We start from the raw sequence: 17,794 nt of genomic DNA on the forward strand, positions 1-17,794 counted from the left end.
AAATGGTTTAATTAATTTTTTCTTCAGATTGTTCATTGTTAGTAAAGAGTCACACAAGTGGGTGTTTTTTGTTTCTATTGTTGATTTTATATTCTGTGACTTTGATGGATTGCTTTATTAGTTCAGTTTTTGTGCAGTCTTTAGGGTTTTCTACATATAAGATCATGTCATCTGTGAGTAGAGATAATTTTACTTCTTTCTCTCCAATTTGAATGTCTTTTATTTCTTTTTCTTGCCTAATTACTCTGGTTAAGACTTCCAGGACTGTGTTGAATAAAAGTGGTGAAAGTGGGTATCCTTGTTTTACTTGATCTTAGAGGAAAAATTTCAGTATTTCACCATGTTATGTTAGTTGTGGGCTTTTGATATATAGCTTTTATTATATTGGGGTAGTTTCCTTCTATTCCTAGTTTGTTGCATGTTTTTATTATGGAAAGTTGAATTTTGTCAAATGTTTTTTCTGCATCAATTGAGATGATGGCATGGTTTATTTTCCTTCATTTTGTTAATAGAGTATACTGCATTGATCAGTTTTCATATGAACTAGCCTTGCATTCCAGGAATAAATCTCTTTTGGTCATGGTTTACAGTAATTTTAATGTGCTCTTGAATTCTGTTTGCTAGTATTTTATTGAGGATTTTTGTGTCAATATTCATAAGGGATATTACCCAGTGGTTTTCTTGTAGTGTCTTTGTCTGGCTTTCGTATCAGTGTAAATCTGTCCTCATAGAATGAGTTTGGAAATGTTGCCTCCTCTGCAATTGCTTTGGAAGAGTTTGAGGAGGATTGATGTTAATTCTTCTTTAAATGTTTGGTAAAATTCACCAGTAGAGCCATCTGGTCCTGGGCTTTTCTTTATTGAGTGGTTTTTGATTACCAATTCAATCTCCTTATTAGTTATGGGTGTGTTCAGAGCTTCTATTTCTTCATGATTTAGACTTGGTCTATTGTGTATTTCTAGTAATTTATCCTTTTCATCTAGGTTGTCCAATTTGTTGGCATATAATCATTAAAGTACTCTCTGATAATACTTTTTATTTCTGTAAATTGAGTAATAATGTCTTCCCAGTTCTACTTTTAGTTATGTGAGTCTTTTCTTTTTTCCCTTAATCAGTCTAGCTTAAGGTCTGATCATTTTGTTGATCTTTTTGAAGAAACAGCATTTGTTGATTTTCTCCATTGTTTTTCTATTTTCTATTTATCCCTAATATTTATTTTTTCCTCTATTTTTTAATTTTTTATTGGAGAAAAAATATTTATTTTTTCCTCTATTTATTTATTTATTTTTTTACAGTGTTAGTTTCTGCTGCACAGCAAAATGAGTCGGTTATTCATACACGTTATCCTCTCTTTTTTAGATTCTATTCCTATATAGGTCATTACAGAGTACGGAATAGAGCTCCCTGTGCTGTTCAGTAGGTTCTTATTAGTTATCTATTCTATATACAGTAATGTGTATATGTCAATCCCAATCTCCCAATTTACCCCTCCCCTCCCTTTTCTCACCTGGTAACCACAAGTTTGTTTTCTACATCTGTGACTCCAGTTCTGTTTTATAAATAGGTTCACTTGTACCATTCCTTTAGATTCTACATATAAGCGATATCATATGATATTTGTCTTTCTCTGTGTGACTTACTTCACTCAGTATGACAGTCTCTAGGTCCATCCATGTTGCTACACATGGCATTATTTCATTATTTTTTATGGCTGATATTCCATTGTTTATATGTACCACATCTTCTTTATCCATTCCTCTGTTGATGGACACTGAGATTGCTTCCATGTCTTGGCTATTGTAAATTGTGCTGCAATGAACATTGGGGTACATGTCTTTTTGAATTACGGTTTTTTCTGGATTTATGCCCAGGAGTAGGATTGCTGGATCGTACGGTAGTTCTATTTTTAGTTTTTTAAGGAATCTCCATATTGTTCTCCACAGTGGCTGCACCAATTTACATTCCCACCAACAGCGCAGGAGGGTTCCCTTCTCTACACACCCTCTCAACCATTTATTGTTTGTAGATTTTTTGGTGATGGCCTAATATTTATTATTTCTTTTGTTCTGATAGCTTTTGGGTTTAGTTTGTTCTTTTCTAGTTGTAAAGTTAGGTTGTTGAGTTGAGATTTTTCTTCTTTTTCAACGAATGTTCCAGGTGCCCTTAAGAAAAATATGTATTCTGCTGTTGTTGGGTAGAGTGTCATGTATCTGTTTGTTAGGTTCAGTTAGTCTATAGACATGTTCAAGTCCTCTGTTTCCTTCAAAATCTTCTGTCTGGTTGTCCTATCCATTATTGAAAGTGGAGAATTGAAGTCTTCTATTATTGCAGAGCTGTCTACTTCTCCTTTCAATTCTGCCAACGTTTGCTTCCTATATTTAGGAGTTCTGATGTTTGGTCTACGTATGTTTATAACTGTTACGTGTTCCTGGTGGTTTTTGTCAATGTATAATCAATATATATTTTATCAATATACAAAGTCCTCTTATCAGTATATAATGTCCGTCTTTGTTTCTTGGATCAGTTTTTTACTTAGAGACTTGTCTGATATTAGTACAGTCATCCTTCCTCTTGTTTGGTTGCTATTTGTAAGGAATATCTTTTTTCCAGCTTTTCTTTTTCAATCCATGTGTGTCGTTAAATCTAAAGTTACCTTCCTGTAGACAGCATGTAGTTGGATCTTGTATATTTAAAAATTCATTCTACCAATTTATGTTTTTCGATTGGGAAGTTTATTTACATTTAAAGTAATTAGTGATAGGCAAGGACTAATTATTGCCGTTTTGGTATTTGTTTTCTCTATGTCTCATAGCTTTTCTCCCCCTCATTTTCTCCCTTTCTGTCTTTTTGATGAGTTTTTTTTTTTTTTTGATGAGTTCATTTTTTGTAGTGATAGGTCTTGACTCACTTCTCATTTTTCTTGTGTATGTCCTGTAGATGTTTTCTTTGTGGGTACCTTGGGGAATCCATATAACATCCTAATGTTATAATAATCTATTTTAAACTGCTACCAACTTAGTCAAAAATTCTATTCCTTTAAAGCTCTACCCCGTTTATGTTATTGATATCATGAATTACATTTTATATACTGTGTACTCAGTAATATAGATTTTAATTATTTTTATGCTTTTGTTTTTTAAATCCTACAAAGGCATAAAAGTGGAGTTATGAACCAAAATTACAATACACAGGTTTTTATATTTGGCTGTGTGTTTGCTTTTACTGGAGAACTTTATATTTTTCAATATATATATTTGAGTGACTTTTGATCATCCTTTCATCAACTCCCTTTAAGATTGACCACAGGGCAGGCCTAGTGGTAATGAACTCTGTCAGCTTTTATTTATCTAGAAATGTCTTAAATCCCCCCTCATTTTCAAAGACAGTTTTTGCCGGAATTACTTGTTGACAGGTTTTTTTTTCTTTCCGGACTTTAAATCTGTTGTCCTGACCTGGTACATAAACTATGCTAGCTTCCGGTCTGATCTGTGAGTCGAGTGAGAGAGAAGCCCGTCTCTTGGGAGCCCCTAGACCAGCCAGAAGGTCACAGACAAGTCCATTCTTTCCCTCTGTCCCAGGGGAGGCCCAGGGGCTGGACGGCTGCCTCCTGTCTCCGCGGGGCTGTGCCGGGGGAGTGGGGCGAGGGCGACAACGACCTTTCCTACCGTCGTGGGTGAGGCTTTTCCTTGGCTGCTGCAGGGCTTCTAACCCTCCCACAGAGCTGCTGTGATCAGTCTGTGTGGTTCATCCTGTGTTTCCTCCAAGGAGTGCGGGCTGGGCTTCCCTGTCCGCCCTCTGGCTGATGTCACTCCCCGCCAGCTTCCTTTTAAATGTATCTTTAGTTTGGTTTGCATGTGTCGTCCAGGACCTGCTTCAGGGGAGGGTCCTGGCAGGTGAACTGTCTGGACTCCCAAGTGTGACGGGGCCTTTATCCTCACAGCTGACCCCAGCCTGGCCGGATAGCGAGGCAGTGTTCACAGGTACGTTTCCTCAACTGAGACAGGCTTGCAGTGTCCTCTGTACCCAGTGTTGCTAATGGTGGCCTTGTGTCCCTTTGAGTCTCATCTCTTGTAGGTAGTCTGTTGATTTTATCTTCCTATCTGAACTTTTTTTTTGGCGGGGGGCTGTGTGTCGTGCAGCTTGCGGGATCTTAGTTCCCCAACCAGGGATCGAACCCGTGCCCCCTGCAGTGCACATGCAGAGTCCTAACCACTGGACGGCCAGGGAAGTCCCCCTATCTGAACTTATTTTGCATTTTTTTTAATCATCCATGTTCTGAAATTTCACCGTGGTATTTCTGGCATGGACCGTTTTTCCTTACCTTATATACATCTTAGATTTTTCAATCTAAAAACGTCTGTCTGTCTTCAGCTCTATGAAAACCCTATTTTTTGTGATTTCTTATATTCCGATATGCGTTCACATTCCCACCCTCTCTCTAACGTGAACACGTGCAGCTTCTGGATCCGCCTTCTTTCCCTCTCTGTCTGGTTGTGCTTCATTCTGGGAAACACCTGCGCTTGATTTTTCATTTCATTCATTTTCTCTTAATCTTGCTTTCAAGCTCTGTGCGGCTGAGGTCATTGTGAGGAGTCCTGCTTGTCTCTGTGTTTTACTTTACATTCAGAGACCGAGTCTGTGCTTTCTAGAACCCCAGACCGTCTCTCCCTGTGCGAAGGCACCAGACTCTGCCACCCCCTGGTTTAGCTGTCCTACAGTCTTACTCGGGTTCTGTTTTGATTGCTTCCTTAGGCTTTTGCCTCCATTTGTGGAGTCTGCTGAGTCTGTCATGACTGTGGCCTTCAGGGGACAGGGATTCTTGGTCACTGGAGCATCCTCTATTTGGGTTTCTTCCTAGTCTGTGGATCTTCTTCTGTAGAGCAGGTGACCCCCTGATGGCTGGGGGGCATCACAGTGTGTTCCCTGGAGGTACAAGCCGCTCACTGGTCTCAGTGGTCTGTGTCCCTCTTACTGAGGCCACTCTGGACACTTCCCTGCCTGTGACCCCAGCACACACCCTCGCTGTTGGCACAAGCCGGTCAGGCGAGAGGAGAGGCGCCTCTTGTTGAAGCCAAGTCGCCACCTGTCCAAGGTGCCTGTTGTCCCCGGGGCCTCCCGTCCCGGGCGGGAAGCGTGTCCTGCCGTCAGCTCCGGGCGTGGGTCCTCTGTCCCCCTAGCGCCCCTGCTCTCTATGCCCGAGGCTTTCCTCTGGATCTGTGTTACAGCGTAGAAGCCTCTTCTCGTTTCCAGTGTGTGTCTGAAGGCTGTGTGCTCACTGCCGTGGTGAGCCCTGTGATGCTGGGCTGGAGTCAGAGGTATCCGTGTAAACTCATGTTTGTTTAGGACGTACAGAGGGAGACGAAACTAAATTTGCGTGTGTGCACAGCGGGGTGAGGGTGCATACCCGCACGTCTCCTGGCTCCATCCGTAAGAGGACCTAGAGGCACTGACACCGCAGTAGCACTGAGTGGAACTTGCAGGAGAAACAGGATGTGTGCATGGCTTCAGATATCTCCCCCAGTAATTGTGAACCGCTCTGGTAGTTGTAGAAAGTGTCCCCAAAGCTTCGATCTGCTTCCACGTAGGAGCAGGAGCTTAATCCCCTCCCCTGGAGCGCGGGGCCGGCCTGGTGAGGGCCTTCTAGCTGATAGCATGCGGGGAAGGGAAAACAGTGAGTCCGCAGGGCAGAATCCCGGCAGATGCACCTCCACCGAGGTCAGGGCATCTGTGATCAGCCGTGTGGTGTCATGCGCCTCGGGTTCCGCATGCGGAGAAGGCACCTCCCCTCGGCAGCCTCTTCCCTCTGAGCCCGCACCCTCAGTTTAGTCGTGCGGAGGTGCCAGACAAGCCCACGTTGAGGGACCTTCTGCAGAATGCCTGAGCAGCACTCCTTGAGGTGTCAAGGTGAGAACCCATCACTGCCTGGAGAAGACCAAGGAGCCAGTGCGGGATCCGAACTTACTTCCTGGAACAGAGAAGGGACAGTGGTGGGAAAGCCGGGATGTGCAAATACGTCCTGTCACCTAGTTGGTGGTATTGAGCCAGTGTTAACGTCTTAGTTTGATGACTGTCCTGTGGTTCTATAAGGCAGTGGTCCCTAACCTTTTTGGCACCAGGGACCGGTTTCGCGGAAGACGATTTTTCCACGGGTGGGGGGTGGGGAGGGATGGCTCAGGCGGTAACGTGAGCGACGGGGAGTGGCAGATGCAGCTTTGCTCGGTGGCCCGCCGCTCACCTCGTGCCGTGCGGCCCAGGGGCCGGGGACCCCTGCTGTAAGGTGTTACGGCCAGTAGAAACTGGGCGACAGGTATATGGGAAACTCTGCGCTGACTTTGGAACTCTTGCAAAAAAAAGTCTACATTTGTTTAGAAATAAAAAGTTAGAAGGTTGTCTTTCCCTACCACCCTCCAATCTGAGGAAGGAGGACAGCAAGGGTTAGTCCTCTTTCTTAATCCAGTGAGTACTTTTTGTTGCGAATGGGCCGATGACCTTGTGAGGCTCTAACTCGCTGGGCAAGTCAGGACCTGGCAGCAAACCAGAGGTGCCGGGACAGGAGCTGAGCAGGATTAAGGAGGGGTCCACCGCGAGCTTGTGGGTGGCAAGGCTCCCCAGGCCGGGTAGCGGCAGGAAGTGATCCTCACCTGAGGGACGGGAGGAGGGGCTGCTTCCCACACCTGGGCCTGTCGCTGAAGGAGAGGCCGAGTGGCTGAGCTGCAGGCAGAATCACAGGGCAGGGAGGTGTGTTCCATGCAGCTGTAAGGGCTCGTGAGATTAAGAGAGACTGAAGATGTTTGAGTGTATGTGACCCAAACGCAGGCTTAGGAAGGGCCTGCGGGCTGCTTCTGCTGAGATGAATCTGGGTTGGTCTAGAGACGCTCCAGCTTCCCACTCCTTTGCCTTGGAGTCTTGAAAGGCCCCAGCCTGTGCCAGGACTGGCCTTGTGCCTCTAGCTCCTAGCCTGACGTCTCCAGGACCGTCATTCTGTACCTTGATGGAGACCTGACCCCCCTGCCCGAGGGCCCCTGCCCGAGGGTCACCCTCCTGGCCAGCCCTGTTCCTTCCCTCCTTCATGGCTCCATCCCCCACGGCCCTGGATAATGGACCCTGTGAGGGTCATCATCTGCACACCAGTTCCCGCCACCATCCTGGCCGATTTCAGCCTCCACGTGGATAACTCATCCGAAACCCACACTCCCCAGTGTCTGGACGGGAATCCAGTGCCCGTCAGCCCCATTGCCGTCCCCTGGCCTAATTCCCTGACACCCGCAGCTGCTTCCCGCCGGCTCTCCCCGCCTTCACCCCTATGGGATCCCCAGGCACCCTCTCCTCCGCTCCCTGTCCTGCTCAGCCTGGACTTGGTCTCAGGCCAGGAGGCACCTCCATGCTGCTTCGTGGGTTGTACGGGTCCTAGACTTGTGCACGTGTTTTACACGCGTCCCAGCCAGTGGAAGTGAGGCTTCTTGAGGAAGGACTCCCTTTCTGATTCGTACTGGGGGTCGTGGGCCAGCACCAGCCTTCTGACTACCCTGATACGTTGCAGTTGGTTGACTCACAGGAACCAACACACGGGCACCGGCATCTCTGGGCCGCAGAGGGCCCGGGGGGCGGGTGGTGCGGGCGGAGTGGGTGTGGCCTCGGTGGGCCCCTTGCGGCTCTGCTTCACCTGCGCCCTGGTTCCTGGGAGGACACCCGAGGCAGGTGTCAGGCTACCTGGATGAAGCCAGAGCTGACTGGGGCTTCACAGTGGTGACCTGATGTGTCCCAGGCGCCCAAAGACAAGAAGCCTCCCCTTACTTGTACGAAGAAAATTAATTCTGGGGGCTTCCCTGGCCCTCCAGTGGTTGGGACTCCACGCTTCCACTGCAGGGAGCCTGGGTTCGATCCCTGGTCAGGACACTAAGGTCCCGCAAGCCGCACGGCGCAGCCAAAAAAAAAAAAGTAAAAAAGAGGATTATGTATTTTTCTCAGAGTTCAGTAACGTAGTGAACTCACTACAATGGGAGCCAAGAAAATACATTTGCTGTGAAACTTCTTATCTACGTCCTGAATTTGGCTGGCGAAGGCTGTGACGTTAGGGGCAGCTCCCCCTTTTAAAGGAGAAAGCTGCATTTCCCATCTCGGTTTTTTATCCCAAGAGAAGAGGGACTTACATACGTTTCTTAAGCAGTACACTTTGCCAAGGTGGGTGAGTGGCTGCTGGTCACGTGAGCTGCGACTCGTGGGCGGGGAGGAGGGATGGCAGGGTAGGGGGAGCCCGGCTCCCCTCATGGACCGGCTGGTCAACGGCTGAGGTTCTTGGTGACACGTGTGCCCGCGTGTGCACGTATATGTGTGATCGCACACCTGTGAGGGGAAGAGCTGGGCCTGTGTCCCCACCTCTCCAGCCCCGAGTCACTGTTTTGAAAGCTGGCAGGACAGTGGCTCTGGCAGCAGTGGGGGCATTGGCTGGCCTGTCCTGAGACGCCTCTCCGAGAAGGGTGGACCTGGCTTCGGCACTGCCGCCCGACTCACCCTCTGCCCATCTTTCCATCCTAGGCCAACACTGGGCAGATCGATGACCCCCAGGAGCAGCACAGAGTCATCAGCAGTAACCTCGCCCTCATCCAGGTGACCTCGCCTTTGTCCCGTAAATGCTTCGTGCGCGTCGCAAACTTGTGTCTCCACCTAACTATGGGGTCGCGGCGGGGGGCGGGTGCGGGGGCGTCTTACGGAGCCGGGAAGCCCGAGGCAGCAGTGGGAAGCGTTTGTATCCAGAGCCTCCCGGGCTCCTCTGGTCGGGGCAGGCTGTGGCCACGCCGAGAACTGGACCCAGGTCGCACTGGCGTGCAGGCAAGACCGTCACTGACCAGCAGGCCGCCCTGGGCAGGACACACAGACTCAGGAGGGGGCTTGACTTCTCACCTGGGGTCCGGAGCCCGTTTGCAGCTCTCCGCTGGGCATCTCCAGAGCAGGGTCCCCAGATCCGGCCCCGTCGCCTGCCCTCCTCACACCCCTTTGAAGTCCCTGACCCTGTCTGGTTTGGGCTGGAAGCTCGCTCTGCGGTGGCCCAGCTCAGGGGCCTCATCTGTAAGATGGGCTGTTGTGTGGCTCGTCGGGTGGGATTCGCGTGCCTTCGCACGCAACACTCCCGTCTGACCCGGCTAGAAACCCAGCAGCCCTCAGCATGCCTGTGTCCCTCACCCTTACGTCTGGCCACTCTGAGGACCCTCCCGTGGGCCACCTGGAGCCCAGCCCCGCTGCCCTGGCCTCCCCGTCCAGGCACCTGGACTCCAGTGCGCTCCTGCACGGCCCCTGCCTGGCCTTTTCTAACCCTCGAGCTCATGGGCCTCCTCCCCCTGGAGCCCCTTTGCCAGCCCCCTTGTCCAGGGGTGGGCTGGCCCCCTCCCCATCACCCGGTGGGGACTCTTCTCAGACCCGGCTCCAACCTGACACTGGCTGCCTCTCTGGGCCTTGCGGGCGCTGTCAGGCCGTCCTGGACACAGTTTTGTGTTTAGACGTCTGCCTCGTCCACCGAGGTGCTTCACAGGGGCCGGGGCTACAGCCTGTGGCTGAAGCCTCTGGAGGTTCAATCTCTCATGAGGCCCCGGAAGAGGGTCTGCAGGGGCGGGTGGTAAACGCCTCGGCAACAGTCACTGGTTTTGCGTTTCTTTTCCTACCGAATCCTCCTCAACCAGTGTCGATTAGGTCCTGCTGTGGGCAGGCCCTGGCCTGGCACGTGGTCCTGTCACAGCGTGGATGCAATTGGTCTCCTCCATTTTTTAAAAAGCTTAACATCAAAGCATAAAGGGTGTAGTAAGTTCCATACTTAAACTTTTTAAATAACTTCAGTATATTCTATCACGACAGTGGACCCAGGAGTGATACGTGAGCCAGGACCTCACGGGTAAAAGGGAAGGGCCGCCAGGGGCTGGCTCTGCAGGGCCTGTGCAGACCTGCGAAGCTCGGCCCGTCCGCTCACAGACCCATCGCCCTGCGGGGCACCTGCAGTTACAGGCTCCTACTCGATAAGCTATACTGCAGTGAGCATGTTCTCCTTTTGCATAGGTTTCTTAAAGAGAACTTCCCACAAGTTCACAAGGTATGAACAGTTCAAGGCTCTAGATGTTTCCCGAAAGGATTACAAAGTATCTGCTTTCTTGGTGCAGTAACAGCGTTGGTATTAATAATTGAAACGGGGCGTCCCTGGTGGCGCAGTGGTTAAAGAATCTGCTCGCCAGCGCAGGGGACACGGGTTCGAGCCCTGGTCCGGGAAGATCCCACATGCCGCGGAGCAGCTAAGCCCGTGCTCCACAACGACTGAGCCTGCGCTCTAGCGCGCAGCAACGAAAACCCAACTCAGCCAAAAATAAACAAATAAATAAATTTATTTTTTAAAAAAAACTTCAATTATTAGTTCCTTATAAGCTCAGCAGCATGGGAAGGACTCTTCTAAACCCCTTCTGTATTTGCAGACACGTGGATGTGCCCACAGACACAGACCACACGAGTTCCCATGTTTCTATGCATAAAACATACTATACTGTACGTGTAACTTCGTAAATAGCACTTTTCTCTTAATGGTGGCTTAACGAATGGATGTCACTCTGTACAGAGCAGCTCCAATCACCATCATGTTATGTGCTTATTTGTCCGCATGTGCACGTTTCCCTGGGAAAATGCTAGATCAGGTATTTGGATAAGACAAATTTCCTCCCAGAATTCCTGTATCAATTTTACCACCATCAGTGTGTAAGACAACCATCGTCCCGCGTGTTTGTCCGTGTGTACTTTGTACTGTCGACCTTTGACTTTACTTCATCCGACAGGTAAGAAGTATACACCATCCATCCATTTACCCGATGAGCAGAGACCCCAGTGCCAAGAAAATCAAACAGCACTTACTTTTTAATAGAGGACCAGCCCTGGCTACAAATAACCCTAATCCTAACCTTCCAATTGGGATTTTATTTAAAATGTTCCTGATTACTAGGGATTTGATCATCTTTTGTGTGTTTCTTAGCTGTTTGTATTTCCTTTCTGTGGCTTACCTGTCATACCCCTTATGCATTGTTCTATCACGTTATCTTATTATCATCATTATGGTTATTGTTGATTTGGTAAAATGGACTCATCATTCTGGATACTAATCTTTTATTATGTAAGACGGAAGTATTTTCTCCAAGTCTATCCCTGCCTTTGTTTTGTGGTGTCTTTTATCACACGGAAGTCATGCTTGGACTTTGTAAATCTTACCTGTATTTTTCTTTACAGATTTTATATGTTTCATCTTTAGTAGGAGGCCTTCCCTAATCCAAAATCTGAAACACATTATTCAGTACTTTCATCCGTTTCACACTTATGTTTTTATGTTTAGGTATATGTGTGTGAACGGTATACAGTCAGAATCTATTTTATTTTTCCAAGCAAATATCCGGTTTCTCTTACCTTATGTATTCCATCCTGATTTGAAATGCCACCTTCATCATAGTAAACTTTGATATATTCATGATTAAATTTTCATACATTAAATTAAAAATTTTCACATTCACGGTTCAATTCCTGGACCCCGTTCTGTCCTGCTGACCTATTTGTCTATTTCTCTGCCAAGCCACCCAGTTTTAATACTATAGCTTTAAACTACATATTCATAATGAAAATGCCAAAATTTCCATTTTCTTTCTCAAAGTTGTTATGGCTGTTCTTGCGCATCTGCTCATTTTTGTGAAAGTTAAATTTAAAATGAGTTGGCAGGTACCGTGAAAAGCCTTGGGACCGAGTGGAATGCCGTGTGTGAGCTGGGGCGTGTTCTCGTCTGCGGAGCCTGACCGGCCCGCGTGTGCGCTGGGGCCTCAGCTCCGACAGCTCTGGTGTCTCCCGGGGGTCCTGGGCATTTCTGGGGGTCGGGGGTACTGTCTGTGCTGCTGGAGGTCACAGCACGTTTGTCCAGACCAGTCAGAGGGGTTGTGAGGAAACACGGGAGGCCCTGGACCGAGGACCCTACGCAAGATGACGGGGAAGGACAGGGCGGGGCAGTGGTTTCCGCAGGGATCGGGCTGGAGGGGGTGTCTGTCGGCTTTGTTGCGCTCGGGAGAGGTCAGCAGACCTGCCTCACGTCTGGTTTCTGCCCGCAGGTGCAGGCCGCCGTCGTGGGGCTCCTGGCCGCCGTGGCGGCCCTGCTCCTGGGCGCGGCGTCGGGGCAAGAGCTGGACATGGCGGAGGCGGAGGTGCTGTGCGCCAGCAGCGTCATCACCGCCTTCCTGGCGGCCTGCGCCCTGGGTGAGCAGCCCTCGGGGTCCTGTGTGAGTCAGGGCACCGCTGGGTCTTCACACCCACCTTGACCTGGAGGGCGGCGAGGGGTTCCCTGCCCTCTGCCGGGGCGGAGACACATCTGTCTGTGACTGGCCACCGGGAGGGCCCGGGCGGGGTCTGGGGCAAGGCAGGTCCTGCGCCCCCTCCCCCACCTGAGGCCACCACGCTTCACGCTCCTTTTGGAGCTCTTGCAAATATCTGAAGCTCTCTTGTCCCTTACTTTACGACGGCAGCTCCTTCGAGAGGGGCCTGCGTGTCCTCTTCTACCATCTGCTGTCCCCACCCTGCTCCTGCCACGCCGCCTCAGGCCCGGGGGAGCTCACGCGCATCAGTGGGGAGCCCAGTGGCTGCGCATCTGTTCACCCTCAGCACTCCCCGAGCCTCCTGTGTGCCAGCTGCTGTCCCGGAGCCTGGGACACACTGGGGGCCCAACGCCGCAGGGCTCGTCCTAGTTCAGGGTGATCCCTCGGTGCGCGAGCACACGCGTGACTCCAGTCTCGCGGCCTCCCTGACTCGCTCGCAGTCACGCTGTTTGCTTCACGCGCGTGTTCACTTGTGTACTGTCCGCTCCTCCACCAAGCAAGTAGTGTGAGTGCAGAGCCCGTGGTTCTCTCCACACTTAACCCAGCCACCAGCCAGCTCCCAGGTTTTCTGAATGGACGGTGGTCACACTGGTTCTCTCTGGGCCGTGTGTCTATGTGTATCATGCAAAGCGCACGCAGGTCCAGGAAGAGGGGTAGCCTTGTAAAGTCGACTGTTCACTCGCCTGGCCCCCAGCAGGATGAAGCTGGTTACTCGGTGGCTGTGCTTCCTACCAGGCGGCTGCATCCCCGTGCAGGAGCCCAGGTCGGGGCAGGGCCAGAGCGCGGAAGCCCAGGAGCAAGTTCACAGACCTGCTGCTTGCCTGCACGTCTGGGCCAAGGAAGGGCTGAACCTTCTGAGAGAACAGAGCCTAGGAGACACCAAGTCTCCAGAAGGCGGTGCTGTTCCCATGGGCCATCCTAGCTCCTGTTTTACAGATGAGAAGACTGAGGCCTCAGATGGGGTGCACCTCAGTGGCAAGGACATGGCCGGGACTATCCCAAGATGAGGGGGACTCAGGTGGTGGGTCACAGCATGACCTCAGCCTGTCTGAGCCATAAAGCCGGGCAGTGGTGCTGGTGGTTTCTAACAAGTGATCTCAAACCGGTGGTGTCCTGTGCGCATCCCTGTGGGACTGTCAGCAGACCACTGGCTCAGCCAGGCAGTGTCAGTTCACTTACAACTGACACTGCAGAAGAATAAAGTTGCTGGGACCTGGTCACACAACAGCACAGACCGTGGCCAGCAGCATTCGATGGCACTGTGACAGCTGTGGTTACTTTTCGAGTGACCGCACGCTGCGTCCAGTGTTAAAACAGCAGTGGCCAAGGTGCGAAGTGTCTTCGTAAAGGCCACACAAGGTGCTGTTGGATTTTGTCCCAGGCAGTGTGGCATGGGGGGTGGAAGCACATCACAGTGGCCTCAGAACCGAGTCAGAACAGAAGCAGGTCCTGGGAGGTGTAGCGGCCACGAGGAAGGGCCTCTCAGGTTCAGCAGGGACGTCGCCCTGCACCCGCGGCCACGTGCTGGGCCCTGGCAGCCCCTCAGGCCCCCCGGTGCCGTGCTGCCTTACGTGTGCCGCCCCTTCGCTCCCTCCCTCCCTCCAGGGACCACCTGCACTGCTGCCCCACGCTGTCCCAGACCCCACCCTGCCGTCTTCCCCGCAGGCTTTGCCCCTTGGAAACCACGCATGGGCCAGTTGCCCCTGCCCCCCCTCCCCCCTCCCCGGGGCTCCTGCTGCTCAGAGCAGTTTGGGGTCCATTTTCCTGCCAGGAGGGCTGTAAGCATCACACCTGTAGTTCCCAAGTTTGGGAGCCCAGGAACCACCTGCCTGCGTCTCCCCGACGGTTCAGGGAGTCATCAGAGTGCTTGGGCCACTCCACAGCGTCAAGCCCACGAGACACAGGGCAGAGTCCAAGCCTCGTGGCCCCAGGGAGGGAGCCCGAGAGCGGGCAGCTCCGTGGGTGCAGCGAGCTCCTGGGCAGCCCTGCCACCCACTCACCGACCGCCTGTCCCCTCCCCCTGCAGGGATGCTGATGGTCTGCATAGTGATCGGCGCTCGAAAGCTCGGGATCAACCCGGACAACATTGCGACGCCCATCGCGGCCAGCCTGGGAGACCTCATCACCTTGTCCCTCCTGGCTTTCGTCAGCAGCTTCTTCCACAAACACAGAGGTAGGGCCCAAGGCTGGGGTCTGTCCTTTTATAGGCGAGGCCTGGGGTCACTGGGCAGATGGGGGTCGCCCCCCAGGTGCCGCCAGCTTTTCCAATGCACCATGGGGACAGGTCTCTCCGGGCAGCAGATGTACAGGTTGTCAGTGTCCACCTCTGACAGAGGCTGGTCTGGGTGCTTCAGCACCTCCTCACGGGGGGCATAGTTCACGCCGGACACACACCAGCTGCCCGAGAGGTGACTCCAGGCAGGAGCATCACAGCCAAGGAGGCAGAAGCCAGGCTCCTCAGAAGGTGACCTGTGACGTGGTCAGCCGCCGAGGGGGCGTTTGCACACGTTCTGGGAACAAGACCTTGTGGCCACTGCCCCCCCCGTCACCCAGGTCCACGTGTGGACACAGCTTGGCCCGTGCCCTGGACGCTGTGGACACACGGCAGCCCCTTGCCGGCAGCTCCCTCACTGTGTTTGCATAGCTGAGCACCCGCTCCGAGTGTCCCGTCTGTGGCCTCCCACCTTGTGTGGCCCCCCAGGATGGCTGCACGCCTGCCTGAATCTAGCAGATGTTAGTTCCGAGTGCAGTCACGGCTTCCATGGGTGGAGTGGACAGCAGCGAAGCTTAAACGTGGGGCATGGTGGGCCTGTGGACCCAGGTTTAAGGAATCGCCGGTTTTTACATGTGGGCAACAGAAGTGGCCCAGGAAACGCTCCCAGTGAGGGTGGCGCGGCTCCACGAGCCCCAGCCATCCAGGAAAGGCCTGCAGCACCAGGAAGGGGTGGTTTGGGAAGATGCTGGAAGTTCACGAAGTGCAGGTAAAGATCTAACAGTAAGACGCCGAATTTTATTCTTCAAGCACACTGAATTTCAAAGATTTGTGCACGGACTAGTTATGGAGTCTGATTTGCAAAGTAACTTTGAGTTACGGGCCTCCCCGGGCCCTCCTCCCTTCTGCACCCAGCCCCACGCCTCCACACACACCCTGGACGTCAAGTCCTGTTGGGTCACCCATCCCTGCAGTGAGACACTGGGTTATCTCGGGGGTCCCGGCTGGGCAGCAGTCAGGTGGGTCCTCGCTGATGAGGGCGAGCCTGCGGCCGCTGCGCCTATGCTGTCACCAGGGAGACGGCCACCGCGGCTGGGAGGCTACGGCCCTGAGCGGTGACGCTCCTGGCTGCCGCGTCCAGGCCAGTGGATACCTGCCGAGGCCCTGGGCCCACCTCCTGCCCAGGACGCTCAGGGCACAAGGATGGCCACAGCCGTTTCCTGTGAAAGACAGGGGCCCCAGGCCAGGCCTGTGCGCTGGGTGGGGGGCCTCCGCTCTGGGCGTGGCCGGGGTTGGCGGGCGCTTCTCCACAAGGCCGGTGAGTCACCATGTGTGCGGGTGAGAGGCAGGCGGGTGAGGGGCCACGCGTGCCCCATGCGTTTGGGCTCTGGTAGGGGCCCAGGTTCCCAAGGCTGATCCAGGCTGAGGTCCGTCCTCGTGGCCCCTGCCGCCTGGAGCAGGTGACACAGGGACATGAGCCCTTGTGAGAACGTGGGTGCCGAGGGGTGCCCCCCGGGGTGGCCTCAGCAGGAGCACTGCTGCCCACAGGTGTGTCGTGCTAGGCCACCTCCTCCCAGGCCGTCCGAGCGGGTCGGTGAGAGGAGAGTTGGGTACACGAAGGGCCGAGCGCGGCGCTGGCCACGGTCACGATCCTGTAAATGGAACCGTGAATAGCGAGACCGGGCTGAGAGCAGGCCGAGGAGGGCACGTGTGTCGGGGGAGCCGCAAAGGCGCCAGCAAAGCAAAGGCAGGTGCGGCAGGGATCAAGGTGGCCAGGAGCCCCTCAGCCGCATGACGGGAGGTGCAGGGGACGGTTCCTCCAGACTGGCGGGGATGGGAGCTGCTGCTCGCGCCTCTGGGGCCCTGAGTCCCCACGCACCTGTCACCTCCGCCACCCAGGCCCCAGCCTGGGCCCAACCCTGAGCCCCAGCCCCAAGGCCCACACGCTGCTCTCTCTTCCCCCAGACAGTCGGTACCTGACGCCGCTGGTCTGCGTCGGTCTCACGGCCCTGACGCCCGTGTGCGTCCTCATCGCCAGGCAGAGCCCGCCCGTCGTGAAGACCCTGAAGTTCGCGTGGTTCCCCATCGTCCTGGCGATGCTCATCAGCAGGTGCGCGGGTGGGGTGGGCCGGGCCACGGCCTCGGGCGCCTTCACCAGGCTCGTCGCTCCTCATCTCCCCCAAGAACCCTGGGCCTGGGCCTGGGGTATTCTGAGGGGCAGCCCTGTCCACGGGGGACGAGCACCAGCCACGGCCCCGCTCCCCCGCTGAGCTGGTCTCACGGCCACAGCTCTGTGAAGGCCATTCCCGCAGCCCAGCCACTGGTGAGACCTACAGGGCTGAAGGATCAGTGCTCCGGGGCCCCGGGCCCTCCAGCCCCATCCTTGGGGGCCCCTTGTGCTTGACCGTGACCAGGGCCACCCTAGTCCTTTCCGATGTGCGCTCCTGACCGACTTGGGGAGCGGAGGCTGTGGCCGAGGTCTCTTTGCGAAGCTCCTGGACTCCAGGCCTTCGCTAAACCCCAGGGCTGGTGGGCCAGGTGCTGAGCAGCTTCGGGGAGCGGGGGTGGGAGACGTCACATGGGAGCACCTCAGGGCTGTCACGTGGCAGGGCCCAGCCAGCTAAGTGGCCTCGGAAAGGGTCTGGTGTTTTCAGTGGCTGACATCTTCCATGGGCCTTCTGGAACAGCCGAGACTCAGAACAGAGGTGGGAGCCACGTGCAGCATCAGAGGACACGGGAGACCAGCTCGGCCACCACAGATGTTTTGGGAGGGTGACGGGCTGACAGGGCGGTCTGCGTGGTGCCGGTTGGCCAGCGTCCACTCTAATCGTTTGCCATCTCTCCCCCGCAGTTTCGGGGGGCTCATCTTGAACAAGACCATCTCCAAGCAGCAGTTCCGAGGCATGGCCATATTTGCCCCCATCATTTGTGGTAGGTATTGGGTCCCGTCACCTGGCTCTGGGTGGTGGGGCCAGAAGAGCAGCGATCTCGGAGGTCCGGGCCCGGCCCCGGCCCCGCTGCTGTAGCCCCCGGGGGAAAGTGCTGCCCCCGGCTCCTCCAGGTCACACCTGCCCTCACGGGCCCCCAGGACCAGAGCTGATCCCAAAGCCTGGAAGGCTTTAATCTGGGATCTGCTGGCACCTGGGGCCAAGTGTGGCTTCAGAACCGGGCTGTTGGCCTCTCGTGGCCTTCCTTTTAACTTAGACTCACT

The 17,794-nt window shown here is 53.5% G+C and overlaps 1 protein-coding gene across 8 annotated transcripts in view; it reads left to right on the forward strand.

The window, feature by feature from the left end:
• Positions 1–17,794, forward strand: part of SLC41A3 (solute carrier family 41 member 3) — an 81,191-nt gene that overhangs the window by 58,173 nt on the left and 5,224 nt on the right. For 6 of the 8 annotated variants that reach the window (XM_082637196.1, XM_082637198.1, XM_082637195.1 and 3 more), the window contains 5 exons: positions 8,536–8,607; positions 12,111–12,255; positions 14,398–14,544; positions 16,549–16,693; positions 17,435–17,514. In XM_082637196.1, coding sequence (XP_082493322.1) covers positions 8,536–8,607; positions 12,111–12,255; positions 14,398–14,544; positions 16,549–16,693; positions 17,435–17,514 — 589 coding nt within the window. Of the gene's footprint in view, positions 1–8,535; positions 8,608–12,110; positions 12,256–14,397; positions 14,545–16,548; positions 17,530–17,794 lie in introns of those variants that run through there. The other 2 variants (XM_082637200.1, XM_082637201.1) reach the window with 2 other exon arrangements.

Source organism: Mesoplodon mirus (genome assembly GCF_964341445.2).
Source record: "Mesoplodon mirus genome assembly, chromosome: 12".
Lineage (NCBI taxonomy): Eukaryota > Metazoa > Chordata > Mammalia > Artiodactyla > Ziphiidae > Mesoplodon > Mesoplodon mirus.